Source organism: Phoxinus phoxinus (genome assembly GCF_949152265.1).
Source record: "Phoxinus phoxinus genome assembly, chromosome: 21".
NCBI classification, from domain to species: Eukaryota; Metazoa; Chordata; class Actinopteri; order Cypriniformes; family Leuciscidae; genus Phoxinus; species Phoxinus phoxinus.
Window position 1 is genome coordinate 21,152,915 of NC_136896.1, and position 18,304 is coordinate 21,171,218.

The following is an 18,304-nucleotide window of genomic DNA, read 5'->3' on the forward strand; positions in this document are numbered from 1 at the left end:
TGTAATAATTGCGGAGGTTGTCTGTGATCTTAATCCCGTGCGAATCTAGCCTGACTACGTCTGACTACGTCGTACTTCCGCTCAATTTCGAAGCAAAGCAAAGTAGCAGAGTTTGGTATTACCAGGCTAGTGCGAATCGGCCATGTCTGTAAATTGTAAAGTAATAATTCCCCCGCAAATGACCTACCATATTTCGCCGAACACCGACGTTCTGTGATAATATTAGTCCCGTGCGAATCGGCATCTCTGTTTTTGTAAAGGATTTGGCGGGGTTGTATATATAATTTTTTCAAGGTATTTCTTTCCTTTGCGCCTTTTTATTAATCTTTCGCGAAGAATGGAAGCTGCGTTGGAGTGTTTTGACAGTGTTTTGGGCACTGGGTCATATCGCACACCAACACCATATACAATTTGCAGAAAAAAGAGAAAGCTGAAAACCACCAGAAGAGCGAAGACAAAAAGAATGATTAGATGGAGGACATATAACAGCATGCGTGAAGCAGAGGTGGACAGTAACAAAGTACATTTACTTGAGTACTGTACTTAAGTACACTTGTTGAGTATCTGTACTTTACTTGAGTATTATTTTTTCTGGAAACTTTTACTTTAACTTCACTACATTTGAAAGACAAATATCGTACTTTTTACTCCACTACATTTCTGTCAAGGTCCTTGAGTAGAAAGTAACGTCAGGGATGATTTGGGTTGCAGGGGTTGCATTTTGGTTGGAAATGAAATTCTGGTTGAGACACTCGACAGTCAGAACTCGACTGATGTTGGTTTCTGACATCAATCCGATTTTCAACCACAATATAACATCTGTCCAAGGTTGGAGATTAACGTCAATCTGACATTGGATTCTGACATCAACATGTTTTTAATTTTCAACGTTGGGGTTGGTCTTCTAAATGCGAATTTTGTCATTGTTTTGGAGCACACTAGCTTATAGATAACAGTAAGGCTAACATATTCATACTAAAAGCCAAACAACTGGGAACAGCCATTTGGGCATCCGAAACCATTGTGGACGTTATTGAGTGCACTTATTTAAGCCCACTACTGGAACTGTGTTCTAGAAATACATGTGATATTGATATGAGGGCAGGCATAGATTCAGAGGCATAAGGTACTGTAAATTGGCTATTACATGCAACAATGCAACAATAATAAAACAATGCATTGACATTTACTTTTATACTTAAGTACTTTTAAAAATGAATACTTCTGTACTTTTACTTAAGTAAAAATCGGTCTTTACAACTTTTACTTGTAACGGAGTAATATTTGACCAGTAGTATCTGTACTTTTACTCAAGTAAGGAAGTTGTGTACTTTGTCCACCTCTGGCGTGAAGTAACATTCTTCTGTTTATGATATAATTCGTACATCTAGAGACCTAACGACAAGACATGTCCAAACAAAAGCCTATCAAAAAGAATGCACAATCAAGCAAGGGGGTTTTCACATCATAATTCGAGTTTATTGTTACAAAATAAATAAAACGTAAACCTTTAGATTTTAACCTGGTGAAATATATATATTTTTTATCCATCTAACCAGACCCTCAACCATACAAAAAGCCATCTAGTCGCCCACTGAAAACAGATTTCCACTGGGCTAAAATAAATATAATATGGGTATAAACTACAATTTTTATATCCGGGTTCCGGGAGAAAAGTCAGTAAATTCGAGTAAAATCACAGGCTTCGCTTATCCCGTGCGAAAGCGCCAAGCGAAATTCAGATGTCGGGGGGGTAATTTCTAAATCACACGAGGTCCCTAGATAATACTAATCCCGTGCGAATAGGGCTTTAGTTTCATTTTACTGCACAGTTATGTTTTCTGGAGGTGTAGGAATTTTTATTTTCTATGACATTGCAGAGGTTTGTTTTTCCATTTTATATCAAGTGTACAGTTGTACAGTTTGTTTTTTTGCATCTTGAAATAAATATTTCTATGTTCTGGATCACTCTGTGTTGTGTATGTTTCCTTTTTCTATTTAGAGGCATAAAGAGTCGAGGCATAAATAGTTCTCACTTTAGATGAGCTCACAAAAATAGTGACCACTACTAATTGTTTTATATCTATCTGAAATAATTATGAATTACAGTAGGAATAAGTGTTCATAAAGCATTTATTAACACACTGAGTAAGGTCTCAGGTTACTGTAACCCTAGTTCCCTGAGAAGGGAACGAGACGCTGCGTCGACGACGCCTTGGGAACGCCTCCGCGTGATTACCTCAATGGTCTGACGCATGTTGCGTCAGGACCTCTTTTGAGCTGAAGTCTTCTTCGCCATAAGAACGGTCCTCAGATCCGGCTTTGACTTAAAAGACTTTGGCTGAGAGTGTTGGCTCGGCCCCCAAGGTTTATTAGGAGGAGCACGTGACGCAACACTCACTTTCTGTTGTGCACAGTGTGAGGAGCTTGGCTGGGGATACTCACACCCAGCATCCCCAGGGGGCTGGACTCGGCAAGGGAGACATTTCTTGAAAGCCTCTGATAGAGAGACTATATTGGGTACCATATGTCACTTTGAGTGGTTTATGGCCCCTTAATAAAACCCCCACCCCCTTAGCCCCCACCTTTTTGTCCCAGTTCCGGACTGGTCATGTGACCGTGGGAGTTTTCCCACGGTCCCTCCTCCTCTTTTCACCCCTTATGGTTTGAACTAGTGAAGTGTGGGAGAATTTTTAAAAGGTATTTTTAAAAAGTATTTCTAAAAGGATAGTATTATGGGTGTTATTGTTTGTTCAATGTGAAAATGTTCAAAAATGTGGAAAAAAACATTCAAAAACAATATATTTTCAAACTTTTTAAAGAAATATGACCTAGTCAGAGATGAGATCATGTTTTTTTATTAAAGAAATGGTTTTTCACATTTACTTTTGAAAAAATTTGTACTTTTACACAAAGTACTTTTGTTCAAAATCATGTTTAAAACTGTATATAAAAGTGAAACATTAAAATACACGTCTTTTTTTAGCATTCATACATTTTGTAAACTGTTACATTTTTCTAAAACTTATCAAAATAGTGTTAACATTACATAATTTTCTATCATACATTTAAAAAAGTTGTACTTTTCACATAACACCTAGTGCTTAACCCTCTGGGGACGCAGCGCGTTTTGCTCGTTTTTTTTTACATAGCAGCAAAATAGACATAAAATACTCCGTCATTTTTGGTCATACAGACTTAAGAAATATGAAAAAATAAGCTGTTAAATGTCTACTTTTTTATGTGTCCACTTACAATCGAAATAAAACATTGTGCTTTTGTAAAATAAAGAAAATAGGGTGTGCTTTCTGCCTCTCCGTCTCCGTGAACTTTTTTTCTAGTGCACGTCTCTAAACTTAAACAAAACTCAGCAAATACTATTCACCCAGGCATGACCAATATATATTTATAATAAATTAAGTGTGTACTTTTAAGTGATCTAATTCAAAACTAAAACAAATATTCTCTGTTTATGTAATCTATATAAAAAGAGCGAGTTCTCATTTCAGCTCATTATAGCTCTTTGTCTGGGTCAATGACCCAACCAAATGGTCGGAGGTGTCATTCCCAGACATATTTTGTTATCTAGTTGAATCTCCAGGTATGACATGTACCGGTAACATTACCCTATAACTCAATAAATTTTTGTATATGTTGCATACTATAACTCCATAAAACCTTGTCACATGTACGTATGCTTCACTCCAAACTATTAATCCTTTTGTAAAACGGTGATCGGTAGTACGAAGTTGCCGAGGGACTGTGTTGACAGTTATCTCTAACTCACAGACTGCAGTCTGTATTGAGTGTAGACCTCAAACTACTCCATCACAGCTCGCTTCATTACGTAGCGATTGGCCTCCTTTCCGGTTCTGTGTGTTTATTAGGAAGGATGTAGAACTTCAATTCATAATTTGTTTGTTTATTGGCGGTACAGAAAACGACACAGCAACTCTTCGGCATGATTGTCCCGTGTATTTCAAATTAGCACCAAGGCAATGTTTTTCCCCACGGGCTAAATTCACATCACGTGACGGGGCGTTCCCGGGGGCGTTCCCCGACCAACCGTCTGTATATTGCCAGTGGGTGGAGTTAGGCTCTGACCAGGGGTTTAGTTACCCTTTAAAATATAAGTTTTCTATTTTAACATATTTTAAACTAATTTATTCCTGTGATCAAATTACTTCAGTCTTCAGTGTCACATGATCCTTCAGAAATAATAAAAAAATGCAGATTTGATGCTCGAAAAACATTCAATATTATTATCAATGTTGAAAACAGTTGTGTACATATTTCTTTCAGGATTCTTTGATGAATAGAAGGTTCGAAAGAACTGCATTTATTTCAAATATAATCTCTTGTAATATTATTTAACTTTTGATCAATTTAATCCTTGATGAATAAAAGTATTGACCCCCCCCCCCCCCCCCAACCGCCTGAAAAAATATAATAATAATTGTTTCCAACATTGATAATACTCAGAAATGCTTCTTGAGCAGCGTATCGTCATATTAGAATGATTTCTGAAGGATCATGTGACACTGAAGACTGGAGTATGATGCTGAAAACCCAGCTTTGATCACAGGAATAAATTACACTCTTCTATATATTCATATAGAAAACAGCTGTTTTAAATTGTAATATTATTTCACAATATTCAGTTTTGTTTTTGTTTTTTTGTTTTAATAAATGCAGCCTTGGTTAGCAAAAGAGGTCATCGTCCAGGCCTAAATAAAAATATTGAAGAATTGTAATTTTTGAAAGAACTATTCCTTGTAATTCCTTGATTGTTGTAGTAGGTCCTTACTAATAGATTGTTTTGTAACTTGTGTTTTTCTCAGTACCGTATGTAAGCCACGCTTCCCACGCACAGCAGACCCTCCTCCTGCTTTCTCCTCTGCCTCGGTTCTGGGGGGAGGGCTGAGTGAACTCGATCACTTACTACAGGAGCTTAATGCCACACAGTTCAACATCGCAGGTGAGTGCTGACTTCTTAGTAACTTGTTACTAAAAGTTGTTCACTGACTATGTGCAAGAACAGAATATAACCCTGCAAGCCCATGACAGTCATTGGCCCAGTCCTTAAATGGTTAGTTCAACCAAAAATGAAAATTTTGTCAGTAATTACTCACCCTCATGTTGTTCCAACCCCGTACACTGTAAAAATAAAAGGTGCCTGAAGGAACCTTTTGGGGTTCTTCACTTCGCCACAACAAACTTTTTTTTTACTCTATCCTAATTTTTTTTTTATATATTCACTTACGTAAGATGTGTGTGACCATCATATGACAGTAAAAGAGCACACACAAACCTTATTCAAATATGGAATTGTATTGGAATGGCAAGGGCAAGGGGAAAAGCAGTCTCGGATGAAATTCAAGCCACTTTAGTTGACCATGTCCTTGTCCATCCATGGTATGACAATGAGGGAGGCTGGGCAACGAGTACAGCCAAATTTGAGTCACTTCACCATCGCCTCCATCATCAGAACCTTAAGGGAGGTGTGGTGGCAAACAAATTTCTATCACTGAATAAGAAACAAACATTTCCAATTGTCTTTGATGAGGTTTATTTTCTAGCAAGAAAAGGTCAGCAGTCGTACAGTCACACAGAGTGTCTGCAGAGTGTGACAGTGAAGGGGGAGCATCCTTCCTCCTTTATCGACTTGACTCCCAGAATGTTATCTTTCTAGGCCAATGATCGTATTTCAACCAAACATTCTTAGACTTGTTCATCATATTGCATCCTTGAGTGGAGGGGACCACAAGCAACATAACTTTTCCAAAACAGTTTTGGAAATGTTGTTTTGAATTTATTACACCAGTGTGTACGACTATGTTGTAGTGTGTGTGTGTGTGTGTGTGTGTGTTGTGAGGGCTTGTGTGTCCTGTCTGTGGGCAAGGTTTGGTTTTTCAGCAAGAGTGAATGGTTTTGAGTGTAGAGCTTCATTTTGACCTGAAAATAGGATGTTTGGGGAATTGGGTGAGACATTATGGATTTGTGTTTACTGTTTTGAGAATACAAGGCGTAGTTTCAAGATATGTGTTTAAGCAATCGAGAAAAACTGTAATACATGCTCTCCCATTCACTTAGAAAAAAAGCTAGTAATAGATTAATATCCATGAATACACAAAAACAAGTCAAGTCAAGTCACCTTTATTTATATAGCGCTTTTTACAATACAGATTGTATCAAAGCAGCTTCAAAGTGATAACATGAAAATAATACAAAAATAATTTAATCATCGTCCACCTTTAAGGCAGATCTATAATATTGTTGAATATTAAATGTCCCCAACTAAGCAAGCCAGAAGGTAAGACAACAGCGGCAAGGAACCAAAATACCATCAGTTGACAGAATGGAGAAAAAAACCTTGGGAGAACCCAGGCTCAGTCGGGGGCCAGTTCTCCTCTGGCCAATGAGTGAACAGTGTATGATTATGATTCAGGAGCATTACAGGTCAGAAGTTCAGAATGAATCAAAGTATTTGTCCAGTTCGGTGAAGTCGGAGTGGAGAGGAGGAGAGACTGGTTGACACTTCAGGTCAGCGGTGTCGTCGTGTCCTGGCGCTGGTCCTTCATCAGATCTGGATCCGGCCTGGTTCCGGTGGACAGCGGTAAACCTCGGGATAGACAGAGAGACTAATACTAGCGTAGACGCCATCCTTCTTATGATGTACCAAGTACATCAGGATTTAGGGGAAGTGTTCCCAGTCCCGGCTGTTCTAAACTATGCAGCCTAACATTGAATTATAGAAGTCTATAATGTGTTGTGTATGCTAGGCCGAAGAGATGTGTTTTTAGTCTAGATTTGAACTGACAGAGTGTGTCTGCTTCCCGGACAATAGGGGTGGGAATCTTTTACCATCTCACGATTCGATTCGATTCCGATTCTTGAGGCCACGATTCGATTCAAAATCGATTTTCGATTCAAAACGATTTTCGATTCAAAACGATTCGATTCGATTATCATGTAGAACACAACCGGTGAAGACAAAAAAACATCTATATTTCTCAGTCAGACACAGTAACTTAAAGAATAACAAGTTATGAAAATAAAGTGCCTCTTTCAAAATGAATAATAGTCCTACCCCTAAGCTACCTGGCGATGAAGCAGCGATAGACCGAGTTTTTTTTTGTTTTTTTTTGCCCTCTCGGAGTTGGCAGGGAGTTTCGTGAAGCACTGCAGTGTGCGTTGGTCTGCAGCTGCGGCTGACTGTACGTTCACACCGCCGCCGACTTGAGCTGCAAAAAAGCTATAGCCGCCCTGTCAAGGACGCTTGTCAAAAAGTACGGGGAATCTTGTTGACGCTTTGGCCGCTCTGACGTAGCAGCATTCACAATGAAATGTAAACAGAAAAAACAAGCAATGCATTCGGCAGTTTAGGATATCGCACAAGATTTGTCAACACAGAAAACGTTTCATCACTGGAGAGTTTTTTTCCCGACACCATCGTATTAATTGATTTTGATTAATATGCGCGAGGGAGAGAGAGAGAGAGCAGACAGCGCTCGGGTGAGTGCGCGCGCGCGGCCGGCTCTCTCTCTCTGCTCGTTCTTATGCCCTGTCAAGCGCGCCCTGTTAAACTGACAGGACTTAAAACACATGCAAATGGTAGGAACGCTCATCCATTTGCTTCCTTTTTGTTTTAGTGATTTGCCGCTCACGTCCCGTATAGGCTAGTTACAAAAATGGAGGCGAACAGCCAGCTGATTTTATTTATTTATTAAATCGATTCTTGGACATTTCAGATCGATTCTGAATCGTTGCAAATGAGAATCTAGATTCTTCTGTGAATCGATTTTTTTGGCACACCCCTACCGGACAATGTTAGGAAGACTGTTCCAAAGTTTTGGTGCTAAATAGGAAAAGGATCTACCGCCAGCAGTCGATTTTGATATTCTAGGTATTATTAACTGGCCGGAATTTTGAGATCGCAGTAGACGTGAAGGACTATAATGCGTTAAGAGCTCGCTCAAGTACTGCGGAGCTAAACCATTTAGTGCTTTGTAAGTGATCAACAATATTTTAAAATTTATACGATGTTTAATAGGCAGCCAATGCAGTGTTGACAGAACGGGGCTAATATGGTCATACTTCCTGGTTCTGGTAAGAACTCGAGCTGCGTTTTGGACCAGCTGTAGTTTGTTTATTAAGCGTGCAGGGCAACCACCCAGTAGAGCATTACAATAATCTAGCCTTGAGGTCATAAACGCATGAACTAATTCTTCTGCATTATTCATGCAACAAAAGTATAATACATAAGCAATATGAATAATAAACCCGATACTGGTATGCTTCGCCCCTGAAAGCAAACCTCCTTCAAGTCTATTGTGACAGACCAGTCCTCGGGCTGAATCTGTGACACAATCATATTAGCGTAAGCATACTATGAACATGAGATTCTGAAACCTGCCGTTTAATTGACGCAGGTCTAGAATAGGACGCAATCCCTCATCCTCTTTCGGAACAACGAAGTAGCGGCTGTAAAACCCTGACTGTCTGCTGGGAGGAGGAACCCCTTCTATAGCTCCTTTTTGCAAAAGTGTCAGCACTTCCTGCTCCATAACCAGAGCCTGCTCGAGGTCCACCACTGTGGGGAGGAACCCTAGAAATCTGGGCGGACGAGAACCAAACTGAATTCTGAAGCCTTTTCTATAGTGTGCAGGACCCACTGAGAAATATGTGGCAGTAGTTTCCACACTGCCAGAAATTCTGCTAAGGGCACCAGTCTCTCGAGAGTGGCCTCTGGATTTGGTTGAACGGTCACTTCAGTGCCCTAAAGCGGCAAACCGGCAGGGACAACCGAACTGACCGTTCTACAACCCTCCTCGGAGGATCGTATGGGGACGGCAGGGAACCGGCAGGGAACAACCGAACTGGCAGCGCTGTGACCCTCCTCAAAGAGTCGCACCCCAGAGGTTGCCGAGGAGAAACGATTTCTCAAAACCGTCCCTGCTCTGGAGGAACCTTCAGAAGCCTGATAGCCTCATCGTCAGGACTTCTTGTCTAAGATTTATTAGAGATAACGACAGTCCTCAGATCTTGCCTACCTCTAACTATCTTAGTTCCAACGACCCTCCTCGGAGGATCGTTGGAAAAAGCAGGCACCTCGGCACCCTGAAACGGCGAACCGGCAGGGAAACCGAACTGACCGCTCTACGACCCTCCTCGGAGGATCGTTTGGGAACGCTGACACCTCGGTGCCCTGAACGGAGGACCAGCAGGGAACAACCGAACTGGCAGCGCTGCGACCCTCCTCAGAGAGTCGCACCACAGAGGGCGCCGAGGAGAAACGGTTTCTCAAAACTGTTCCTGCCCCGGAGGAACCCTCAGAAGCCTGATAGCCTCAGCGTCAGGACTTCTTGTCTAAGTTTCATTAGAGTTAACGACAGTCCTCAGATCTTGCCTACCTCTAACTATCTTAGTTCCAACGACCCTCCTCAGAGGATCGTTGGAAAAAGCAGGCACCTCGGCGCCTGAAACGGTGAACCGGCAGGGAAACCGAACTGACTGCTCTACGACCCTCCTCGGAGGATCGTTTGGGGACGCTGACACCTCGGTGTCCTGAAACGGCGAACCGGCAGGAGAACCGAACTGGCAGCGTTGCGACCCTCCTCAGAGAGTCACACCCCAGAGGGCGCCGAGGAGAAACGATTTCTCAAAACCGTCCCTACCCCGGAGGGGACCACCCTCAGAAGCCTGCAGCCTCGGCGTCAGGGCTTCTTCTTCCAAGCTATATTAGAGATAAAACAGTTCTCAGATCTTGCATATCTCTAACTGGCTAGACAGTGACCGCCACCCAGGTCCCTCTCGATTGTGGATGAGCCCAAATGGCGACGCTCTATTTTGCAGCACTTTATGCTGCGAGGAGCTTTAGTAGGCTGAGACTGCTCCCGTCCAGCAGTCTCAGGAACATTAGATCGGTGAGGAAGACACCTCTGGAACGCCGCTGGATAGAATATATCTTCATTTTGTTGAAAGCGAAGCGTTCAGAGAACAGACATATATTTTTTTTTTATCTTTACATCATAAAAACGTATATATATCACTCCGTGGCCACCAGCAGGAAAACAACCGAACTGGCAGCGCTGCGACCCTCCTCAGAGAGTCGCCCCTCACATTCATCCATGTCCTTATATAGTTTACCCACCAATGCTGCCTAATAATATTTATCTATTATTTATGATGGCTGGTGAATAACGTCGGGGTAATGATGACGCCGACTCGGGAGAGAGATAGCTAGTAAGCGTCTCTTTAACCCGAGGCACTGTCATACTATGACATTTAATACTCAAAACATTACTTTAGTAGAAGTTTTGGGGATAAACACATAAAATAGAAACCGGTTACTGTACTTATATTCTCACTCTCATAATGTTCAGCTGGCCAGAAAACATTTAACTTGGCAATCAGCACAAAATAAAACCTCCTTTTATAAGCTCCTCTTTATACAACAGAGTTATGAGCTGACTTATTTATTTATTCATTGAACACTCACACACATCTGCTTTATTCATATATGTATATATATATACAGTCATGGCCAAAATTGTTGGCACCCCTGGTAAATATGATCAAAACTGGCTGTAAAAAATAAATCTGCATTGTTTATCCTTTTGATCTTTCAGTCAAAAAATTGCCAAAATTCTAACCTTTCATTGAAGCAAGAGAATTGAAAGTGGGGCTAAATCACATTATGAAATAAATGTTTTTCTCCAAAACACGTTGGCCACAATTATTGGCACCCTTTTATTAAATACTTTTTGCAACCTCCTTTTGCCAAGATAACAGCTTTGAGTTTTCTCCTATAATGCCGGATGAGTTTGGAGAACACCTGACAAGAGATCAGAGACCATTCCTCCATACAGAATCTCCCCAGATCCTTCAGATTTGCAGATCCATGTTGGTGCTTCTTCTCTTCAGTTCGGTCCACTCATTTTCTATAGGGTTCAGGCCAGGGACTGGGATGGCCATTGCAGATCTTGGTTTTGTGCTCAGTGACCCATTTTTGTTTTGATTTTGATATTTGTTTTTGGATCACTGTCCTGTTGGAAGATCCAAACATGGCCCGTTATAAGATTTCTAGCCCCGGCTGTTAGGTTTCGGTTTTTTATCTGTTGGTATTTGATCCAATCCATGATGCCATGTATCTGAACAAGATGTCCAGGACCTCTGGCAGAAAATTAGGCCCACAGCAGTAAAGATACAGCAGAGTATTTCATTTTACACATGGGGTACTTTTTTATCCCTGTGTTTGCTGCCAAAAAAGCTATTTTTTTGTTTCATCTGACCATAGAACCCGTCCCGTTTGAAGTGCCAGTCGTTCTGGAACTTCAACTGTTCATTTTCTTTTGTGTGGGCCTCTGACGTGAGTTCACGAGAGTGCCACGCGTGAGAACTGAGAAGATGGGGAAGTGTGATCACGATCATTGGATGGGGAAGTGTGAAAGGTTAGCCATTCATTTTGTGGCATTGGTAAGGCACTTTTACGTTTTCTCGTTGGTTTCTCACGATTCGGACATTCCAGGAAATGCACACTTTAGAACCCATTTTAAACACTACATCGAGACCCAACTTCTCAAATCTTGCACATGCGTCGTGGCGCTCTCGTGAACTACGAACCCACACGGAAGAAAATGAATAATTGAATAAAGTAGTTATTTTTGCTTTTTTTTGCACACAAAAAGTATTCTCGACGCTTGATAAACTTAAGGTTGAGCGATGAGTGACAACATTCATGTTTTTTAACATTAGAATGGTATGAAGCAGGTCGCGATTGCTAATAATAGACAGATATCACGCGCGAGTCCCGCGGATATAAAGGAAAAAGGATATTTAATTCTACCGAACTACCCGCAAGTGCTGAATTACTACTCACGCAGGTCAGTTTATTTGACGAATTAAACTTGTGATGTAACGCAGCACTGTTTCACCTGGTATAACATTACACTATCATACTAAACAGCATTTGAGTGTGTTGAAAGTTATAATGTTATTCTATGTGTTAGTTAATTTGCTATATGAAACTAGCAGCTTACTAGTAAGCTAGATCAACATTAGAATAACATACAGATCATATTCTAACATTTAATCATGTTGAGCTATATAACATTGATTTGTTTTATGTACATTTGCTCACCTGTCTAATAAAGTATGTGCAAGAGCGGTGTCGCTGTCAAGTCGTAACTCTTGAAGCTCTGTCAAGTTCAAGTTAGTCACAGACGATATTGGGCCTTATTTTAGTTCTCCTTTTTTTGTCCCAAAGTCTGCTTGCCGTGGTCCATAATGCTTGAACGAAACAAGAACAGCACTACGCTAAACATTATGCACTACGCTGTTGTCCACGTCTATCAGGTCACGTAGCCATGGTTACGTCGTGGCTATGGCAGTACGAGCAGAAACCGAGGATAGCGCGGATATTGCAGGCAACGTTTTTCTGGGACGGGCCATTATTTAAAATTGGAATTTCTCTGAAATAAAAAAATCTTTGGAGACTTTTGGGATATTGTAAGTACACAACTGCAGGAAATATATCACACTGTGCAAGTGATTTTTGGATATTTTATTACAAAATTCATACATACAGTATTGTACCTTTAACAATGTCAGACGAAATTACCTTGCAGCCTATGAAGGAATGAGCCAGCTCACAGATTTCATCAAACATATCTTTATTTGTGTTCCGATGAACGAAAGTCTGACGGGGTTCTAGAGCTGCAACTAACGATTATTTTAATAATCGATTAATCTGTCGATTATTTGTTCAATTAATCGATGAATCGGATAAAAAAATTAAAAATAAAAAAAGCATTAATTTTCAACCCTTTATTGAAAAATAGAACTGACAATGCAAAACATATTTAGAAAGTGCACAAACAGATTGCTCCTTGAACATCCCTGAACTGTTAAAGTAAAAACATACACACATCACAGGTATACTTTACATCTGCCAAATTAAATATATAGGCTTTTTTTAAAGTGCACAAAAAGATTTAGATTTTTGTTTAAAGGCACTTGAGCTGTCTGAGGAACAATAAATAATTTATAACAAATAAAGAAAAATACAAATCGGAAAACATAACAGGATTTGTTTGAACGTCTGAACTTATCTACTACACTATTACACTCAGACACACACACTCACAAACTCACACACACACACTCACTCTCTCTCACTCTCTTTATTCAGACACTTTGCATTGCAATGCAAAAATGTTAGCATGTCCACATGCTCCTGGCTCAGGCTGGCTCTTTTCTTGGAGGCTATGTTTCCTGCTGCAGAAAACAGCTGCTCAGATGGTGTTGAGGTGGCAGGGATGCATAGGTAAGACTTGGCTAGCCTGGCCAACATGGGATATCTGTCATTGTTAGCCTTCCACCACAGTAATGGGTTTTCTTCCTTGGCAAGGCTTTTTTCTCCAAAGTATGCAAGGACTTCTTTCCTCACTTGGGTGTGGACATCCTCAGCTTGGCCTGCTCTATCATCTTCTTCACCATCAGAACCAAGGAGTGAGTCAAGTAGAGTGGCTAGAGGTGCTGATTCAGTAGCTATAGTATCGGTGGAGGTAACACTGCAACTGCCATGCTGCTGCACATCCATCTTCCTTCTCTCTTCATGTACCATTGTTTGCACTTTAGTTTGAACACGTAGGACTTCATCAGGTGAAATAAACTTGTTCAGTTTCCTAAACCTTGGGTCAAGGACCATCGCAAGAATCACTGTGTTTGGTGCTCTATCTGAGAAAGCAGTCTCCCTTTTCCATCTCTCCTGCAACTACTGTACAGCAGTGAGTTGAAAAGCCCGCAGCGGGGCTGACTCGTAGACAGCACTCTGGGTGGACTTCAACAGCCCCTTCACAAGTGGAGGTATTGTAGATATTGTTGCATATTTCTGTCCACTCATGAACACAGTGGCACATTCAAAAGCCTTGAGGACTGTTGAAAGCTCTTCCAGCAGGCTCCACTGGTCTGATTTCAGATCCAGGTACCTTTTGCCTCTCTGTGTGACAGAGCTGTCAGACAGTGTTGCTGTTACAGGCCACCTTTGCTCAAGCAGTCGGCTTATCATGTAGAATGTACTATTCCACCTGGTGCTTACGTCTTGAACAAGGCTGTGCTCAGGTGTGTTCATTTGTTGTTGTTTCTCTCTGAGCTTACTGCTGGCTAGCTCGGTTTTCTTAAAATGTTCTACCAGACGTCTTGCAGCCCCGACAGCTTTTTCAATGCTTGGATGCTTCAACGCAGCATTGATCACAAGTTGCAAAGTATGGCCAGTGCAACGGACAGAGGACCACCCATGCTTCTCCTCCAGGATATTTGCCGCAGCAACAATGTTAGCACCATTGTCATGGACTATGGCAATGATTTTGCTAGGAGGAATTTCAAATCTGGCCACTACCTGCTCCAACCACTCTGCAATGTTAGATGCAGTATGTCTGTCCTGCAGTGGCATGGTGGTGAGGCAGATTGACTGCATGTCCCAGTCATCTGTGATGTAGTGGCATGTAACACCAAGGTAGGCTTCAGTTGCTACACTTGTCCAAACATCAGTGGTGAGAGCAAGTTTGCTGTTGTTGGTGTTTATTGCAGTCTTCACTTCCTTGAATGTCTCTCCATATTTTCTCTCCATGAGCTTTGTAAAGTGGGTCCTGGAGGGCAGAGTGTAACCAGGGTTCAAGGTGTGGATCATTTTAGTGAAGCTGTCATCTTCAACCTTCGACAGAGGCCTCATGTCAGTGACAAGCATGTTGAGGATACTATCCGTCAAGACAGCACCTTGCTGTGGTGTACATGAAGCATTTCCCATCAAGAAGCCTCTCATGGTTTGCTGTTTTATTTTTCTGGAATCAAAAAGATAGTATTAGTATGTGTAATAGCACAAATTGCATCAACTTTAATACATACTTGCATACATACTTGTTGTTTTAGCTACTAGTTGTGTAAAGGCAAGAACACAAAGAGCAATTACAGACACACACACACACACACACACACACATATATATATATAAAATAAGAATACATAAAAATTTACAATTTAAAAAAAATATTACAAATTTACGTTTTCTATTTCAATATATCTCAGTATTGCTGTTTTTACTGTAATTTAGATCAAACAAATGTAGCCTTGGTGAGAATTTATACATGACAACAGATTGAAATATTAATGGGCCAAAAAAGGCAAGGGAATAAAAACTTGTCTTTTGTCTTGCTAACTATAACGTTATACCACCCCTGCTTTAGCCTAGTACTGTTATTAACGAGCTAACACTAACGTGTCATGCTTATTAAGCTGGATAACGAGTAAACACCAGCACCAGAAGAGCTACTGGAGGGACGTTACATACATTTTACTTCAAAACGGAACAAAAGTAGTAATTTGTTGTGACTTACCCTGCTGTTGAACTCCCTTCCTGCATCATCATCACCTTGGTGCTCCCGTGCCAGGCCATGTCGCTTTTGCATATCTTGCAATTAACACACTTTTTCGATTTATTTAGTGTGAAATATTCCCATACCTTGGATGATTTAGGTCGTACTGATTTCTCTGCCTCCACCATGTTTCAGAACAATGTTACGGGTCTCTCCGATGGTCTTTCCTCTAACGTTACCTCCGCTCTGCTCTTTTATGTTCTTCAACTTTTTTTTCCCTGCTCTGCTGTGCGGCACGCTCAATTTTTTTTCTCTGCTCTGCTGCGCGGCGCGCTCAACTTTTTTTCTCTGCTCTGCTGCGCGCGCTCAACATGTGGCGTAATAGTCGCGCGACACAACAAATCGATAATGAAATTCGTTGCCAACTTTTTTTAATAATCGATTTAAATTTTGGGGTGAACTAACCCTTGAATGTGTCCTACCTTTAATTTACAAAAAGAAAGTAGCTGTGCACAGTATACAAATTATCTGGAAAATACACATGATCAGTTAAATTGGCTTGCACTTAACTGACTGCAGACTAGGGCTGTCACTTTTTGTTCGAAAATCGATTGCACAATCGATTGGACCAACCAACACAAGTTTCGAAAATGAAAATAGGGAATCGACTTTCAGGACGCAGAATGCGTGGCGCTGGCCCCTGGGTTCAGCATTGCGCTTCAGATACAACGCGATTTGCGCGATTGAACTTTGACCGCGACGTGCGCACCGCTTGGTCGACCCAGCAACAAAACGTCTTGCGCTATCTGGAGCCTATTGAATGGCTCAGCCATCGAACCGCACAGTCCATGGCATAGATCTGACCAATTGTTGGTGTGTTTTGGAGGTAAAAACAAAAGAGCTGCTTTCACAAAACAGAATCTCTCGCAAGCCATTGAAATGAATGGGTCTCATAGCGCCGCGAATGCCGTGCCCTGTCTGAAAGGCGCTTTCTCTCAGAGTGCGTCCAGCTAGTCACGATACGCCTGCAGCGAACGCGCATCACACAGCAACTGCAGGTTCTGATAAACACACATAACAGCAAATTATAGCCTACTTCTGCATAAGGTGTCGCCAGTATTTAGAAAATTTCAAGCATAGGCTACAGATAGCTTACAGACTCGGGCTACAGGCTACGTAGGTGAAATTTGTTTGACATTTCTAATCGTAAAAACAGCCATGTTAAAGCCTGCAGTAATGTTTTTCATTGATGTTATGGCAGTCCACTCTGCTTTTCGAGAATGTTACACTCCTGTTTGTAATTGTACACGAAATTTCATGCCAATAAATCATCAGAAATATTGAGCGTCTCAAATGCCCTCTTTATGTTCGTCCTAATGCCTGTTAGTTGTCCGTGGATTGGCCTATATTTGGTGTTGAAAATGGAAACGTCTTTAGACATGGAAAATCGATTTTACAATCGATTCAATGAACACTTATGTCTCGAAAATCGAAAAGGATTTTTTCACAAAAGTGACAGCCCTACTGCAGACTGCCAAAAGTTGGGTTTAAATGCAAAATAAAAACATTTTATTTTTTATAAATTATGATGTGATTGCACTTTCTTAATTAAAGGTTAGGTGATATTGTAAGGTCATGTGATAACAATGCAGGATATTACTATTTATCAATGTACAGGATTGTTTCACATCCTGTGTTTTCAGAAATAGTACCCAGATAGCAAGCAATCATTGAAACAATGTTGAGCCGATATTGATGTGTCAATACTAATTGCATTGAATTAACGTTACAAAGTGATGTTGGTTCAATATAATTTTTGCACCCGCAATTAATGTTGAAACAATGGTGAGATTTCAACAAAAATACATGGTAATGTCATTGAATCAACATTATGAAGTGATGTTGGTTTAATATCACTTTTGCACATGCAATTAATGTTGAAACAATGGTAAGATTTCAGAAAAGAAAAAATCAAGGGTAATGTCATTGAATCAACATTACACTATGATTGATTCTACACCACTGCTGTTGTATCAATATTGAAATCATTTAAATAAATATATTCTAAACAAAAATAATCAATAGTAATGTTATTGGTCCGTGTTCATTCGTTATTTATTTCATTTTGAAAGTAGAAAGACGAGAAAACAGTTCCTTTTTTGTTTATTAATAAATAAACTGTTCCGTCATCAGTTCTTCCTCAGTTCCACACAGCAGAATAAAAGTCCTCTGCTGCTGCAGTTGTACGGATTCTTAACGCATTTATTGCAACTACCACATCTTTTTCTCATCAAACAACCAGACTAAAAGGATATGCAGATTTTTTTTAATCCGCACATCAGCTGAGGACTCTTATTCTGCAGTGCGGAACTGAAGAAGAACTGATGACGGAACAGTTTGATCTTCGGCTGACAAATCGGAGGAAAGGGGTGTTTCATTCTCGCCCACGTGTAGAAGCAGTGTAGAAGTATCAAGCTGAATTCTTGCTTTTCGTTTTTTTGAAGAAAAAAAAAACGAAAAAGGAACTGTTTTCTAATTTTTCTACTTTCAATATTAAATCAAAAAATGACTGAACGAATGATACACGGAATCTACTCTTCTGAGTTTTATGATGTAGCCGTGTGTTTTATTAAAATTCATTATAGGAAATACGCAGCAGTTGTAACTTTGTTTTTGCAGAGGTTAATTCATTAATATTGAAAATCATTTGATTCCATAGTAAACGACAAGGCTGAATAGCTCTTAGCTTTGCTGCTCTTATTTGTGTTTTATGTGTTGTTATGCAGGTATTATTTTCTTTTAATTTGGTTGTTCTGTAAAGCACTTTGGTCAGCCTAGTAGCTGTTGTAAATGTGCTATATAAATAAAGTGAACTTGAACTTGAATCCATTGTGCGTTCTCTCCGCACTGTCCAGTGTCTCCCGCAGCTT

General features: G+C 40.5%; 1 protein-coding gene across 7 annotated transcripts in view; it reads left to right on the top strand.

The window, feature by feature from the left end:
- Positions 1-18,304, top strand: part of LOC306989996 (transforming growth factor beta-1-induced transcript 1 protein-like) — a 76,226-nt gene that overhangs the window by 17,996 nt on the left and 39,926 nt on the right. For all 7 annotated transcript variants that reach the window (XM_079596156.1, XM_079596157.1, XM_079596158.1 and 4 more), the window contains one exon: positions 4,842-4,978. In XM_079596156.1, the coding sequence (XP_079452282.1) occupies positions 4,842-4,978 (137 nt within the window). The remainder of the gene's footprint in view (positions 1-4,841; positions 4,979-18,304) is intronic.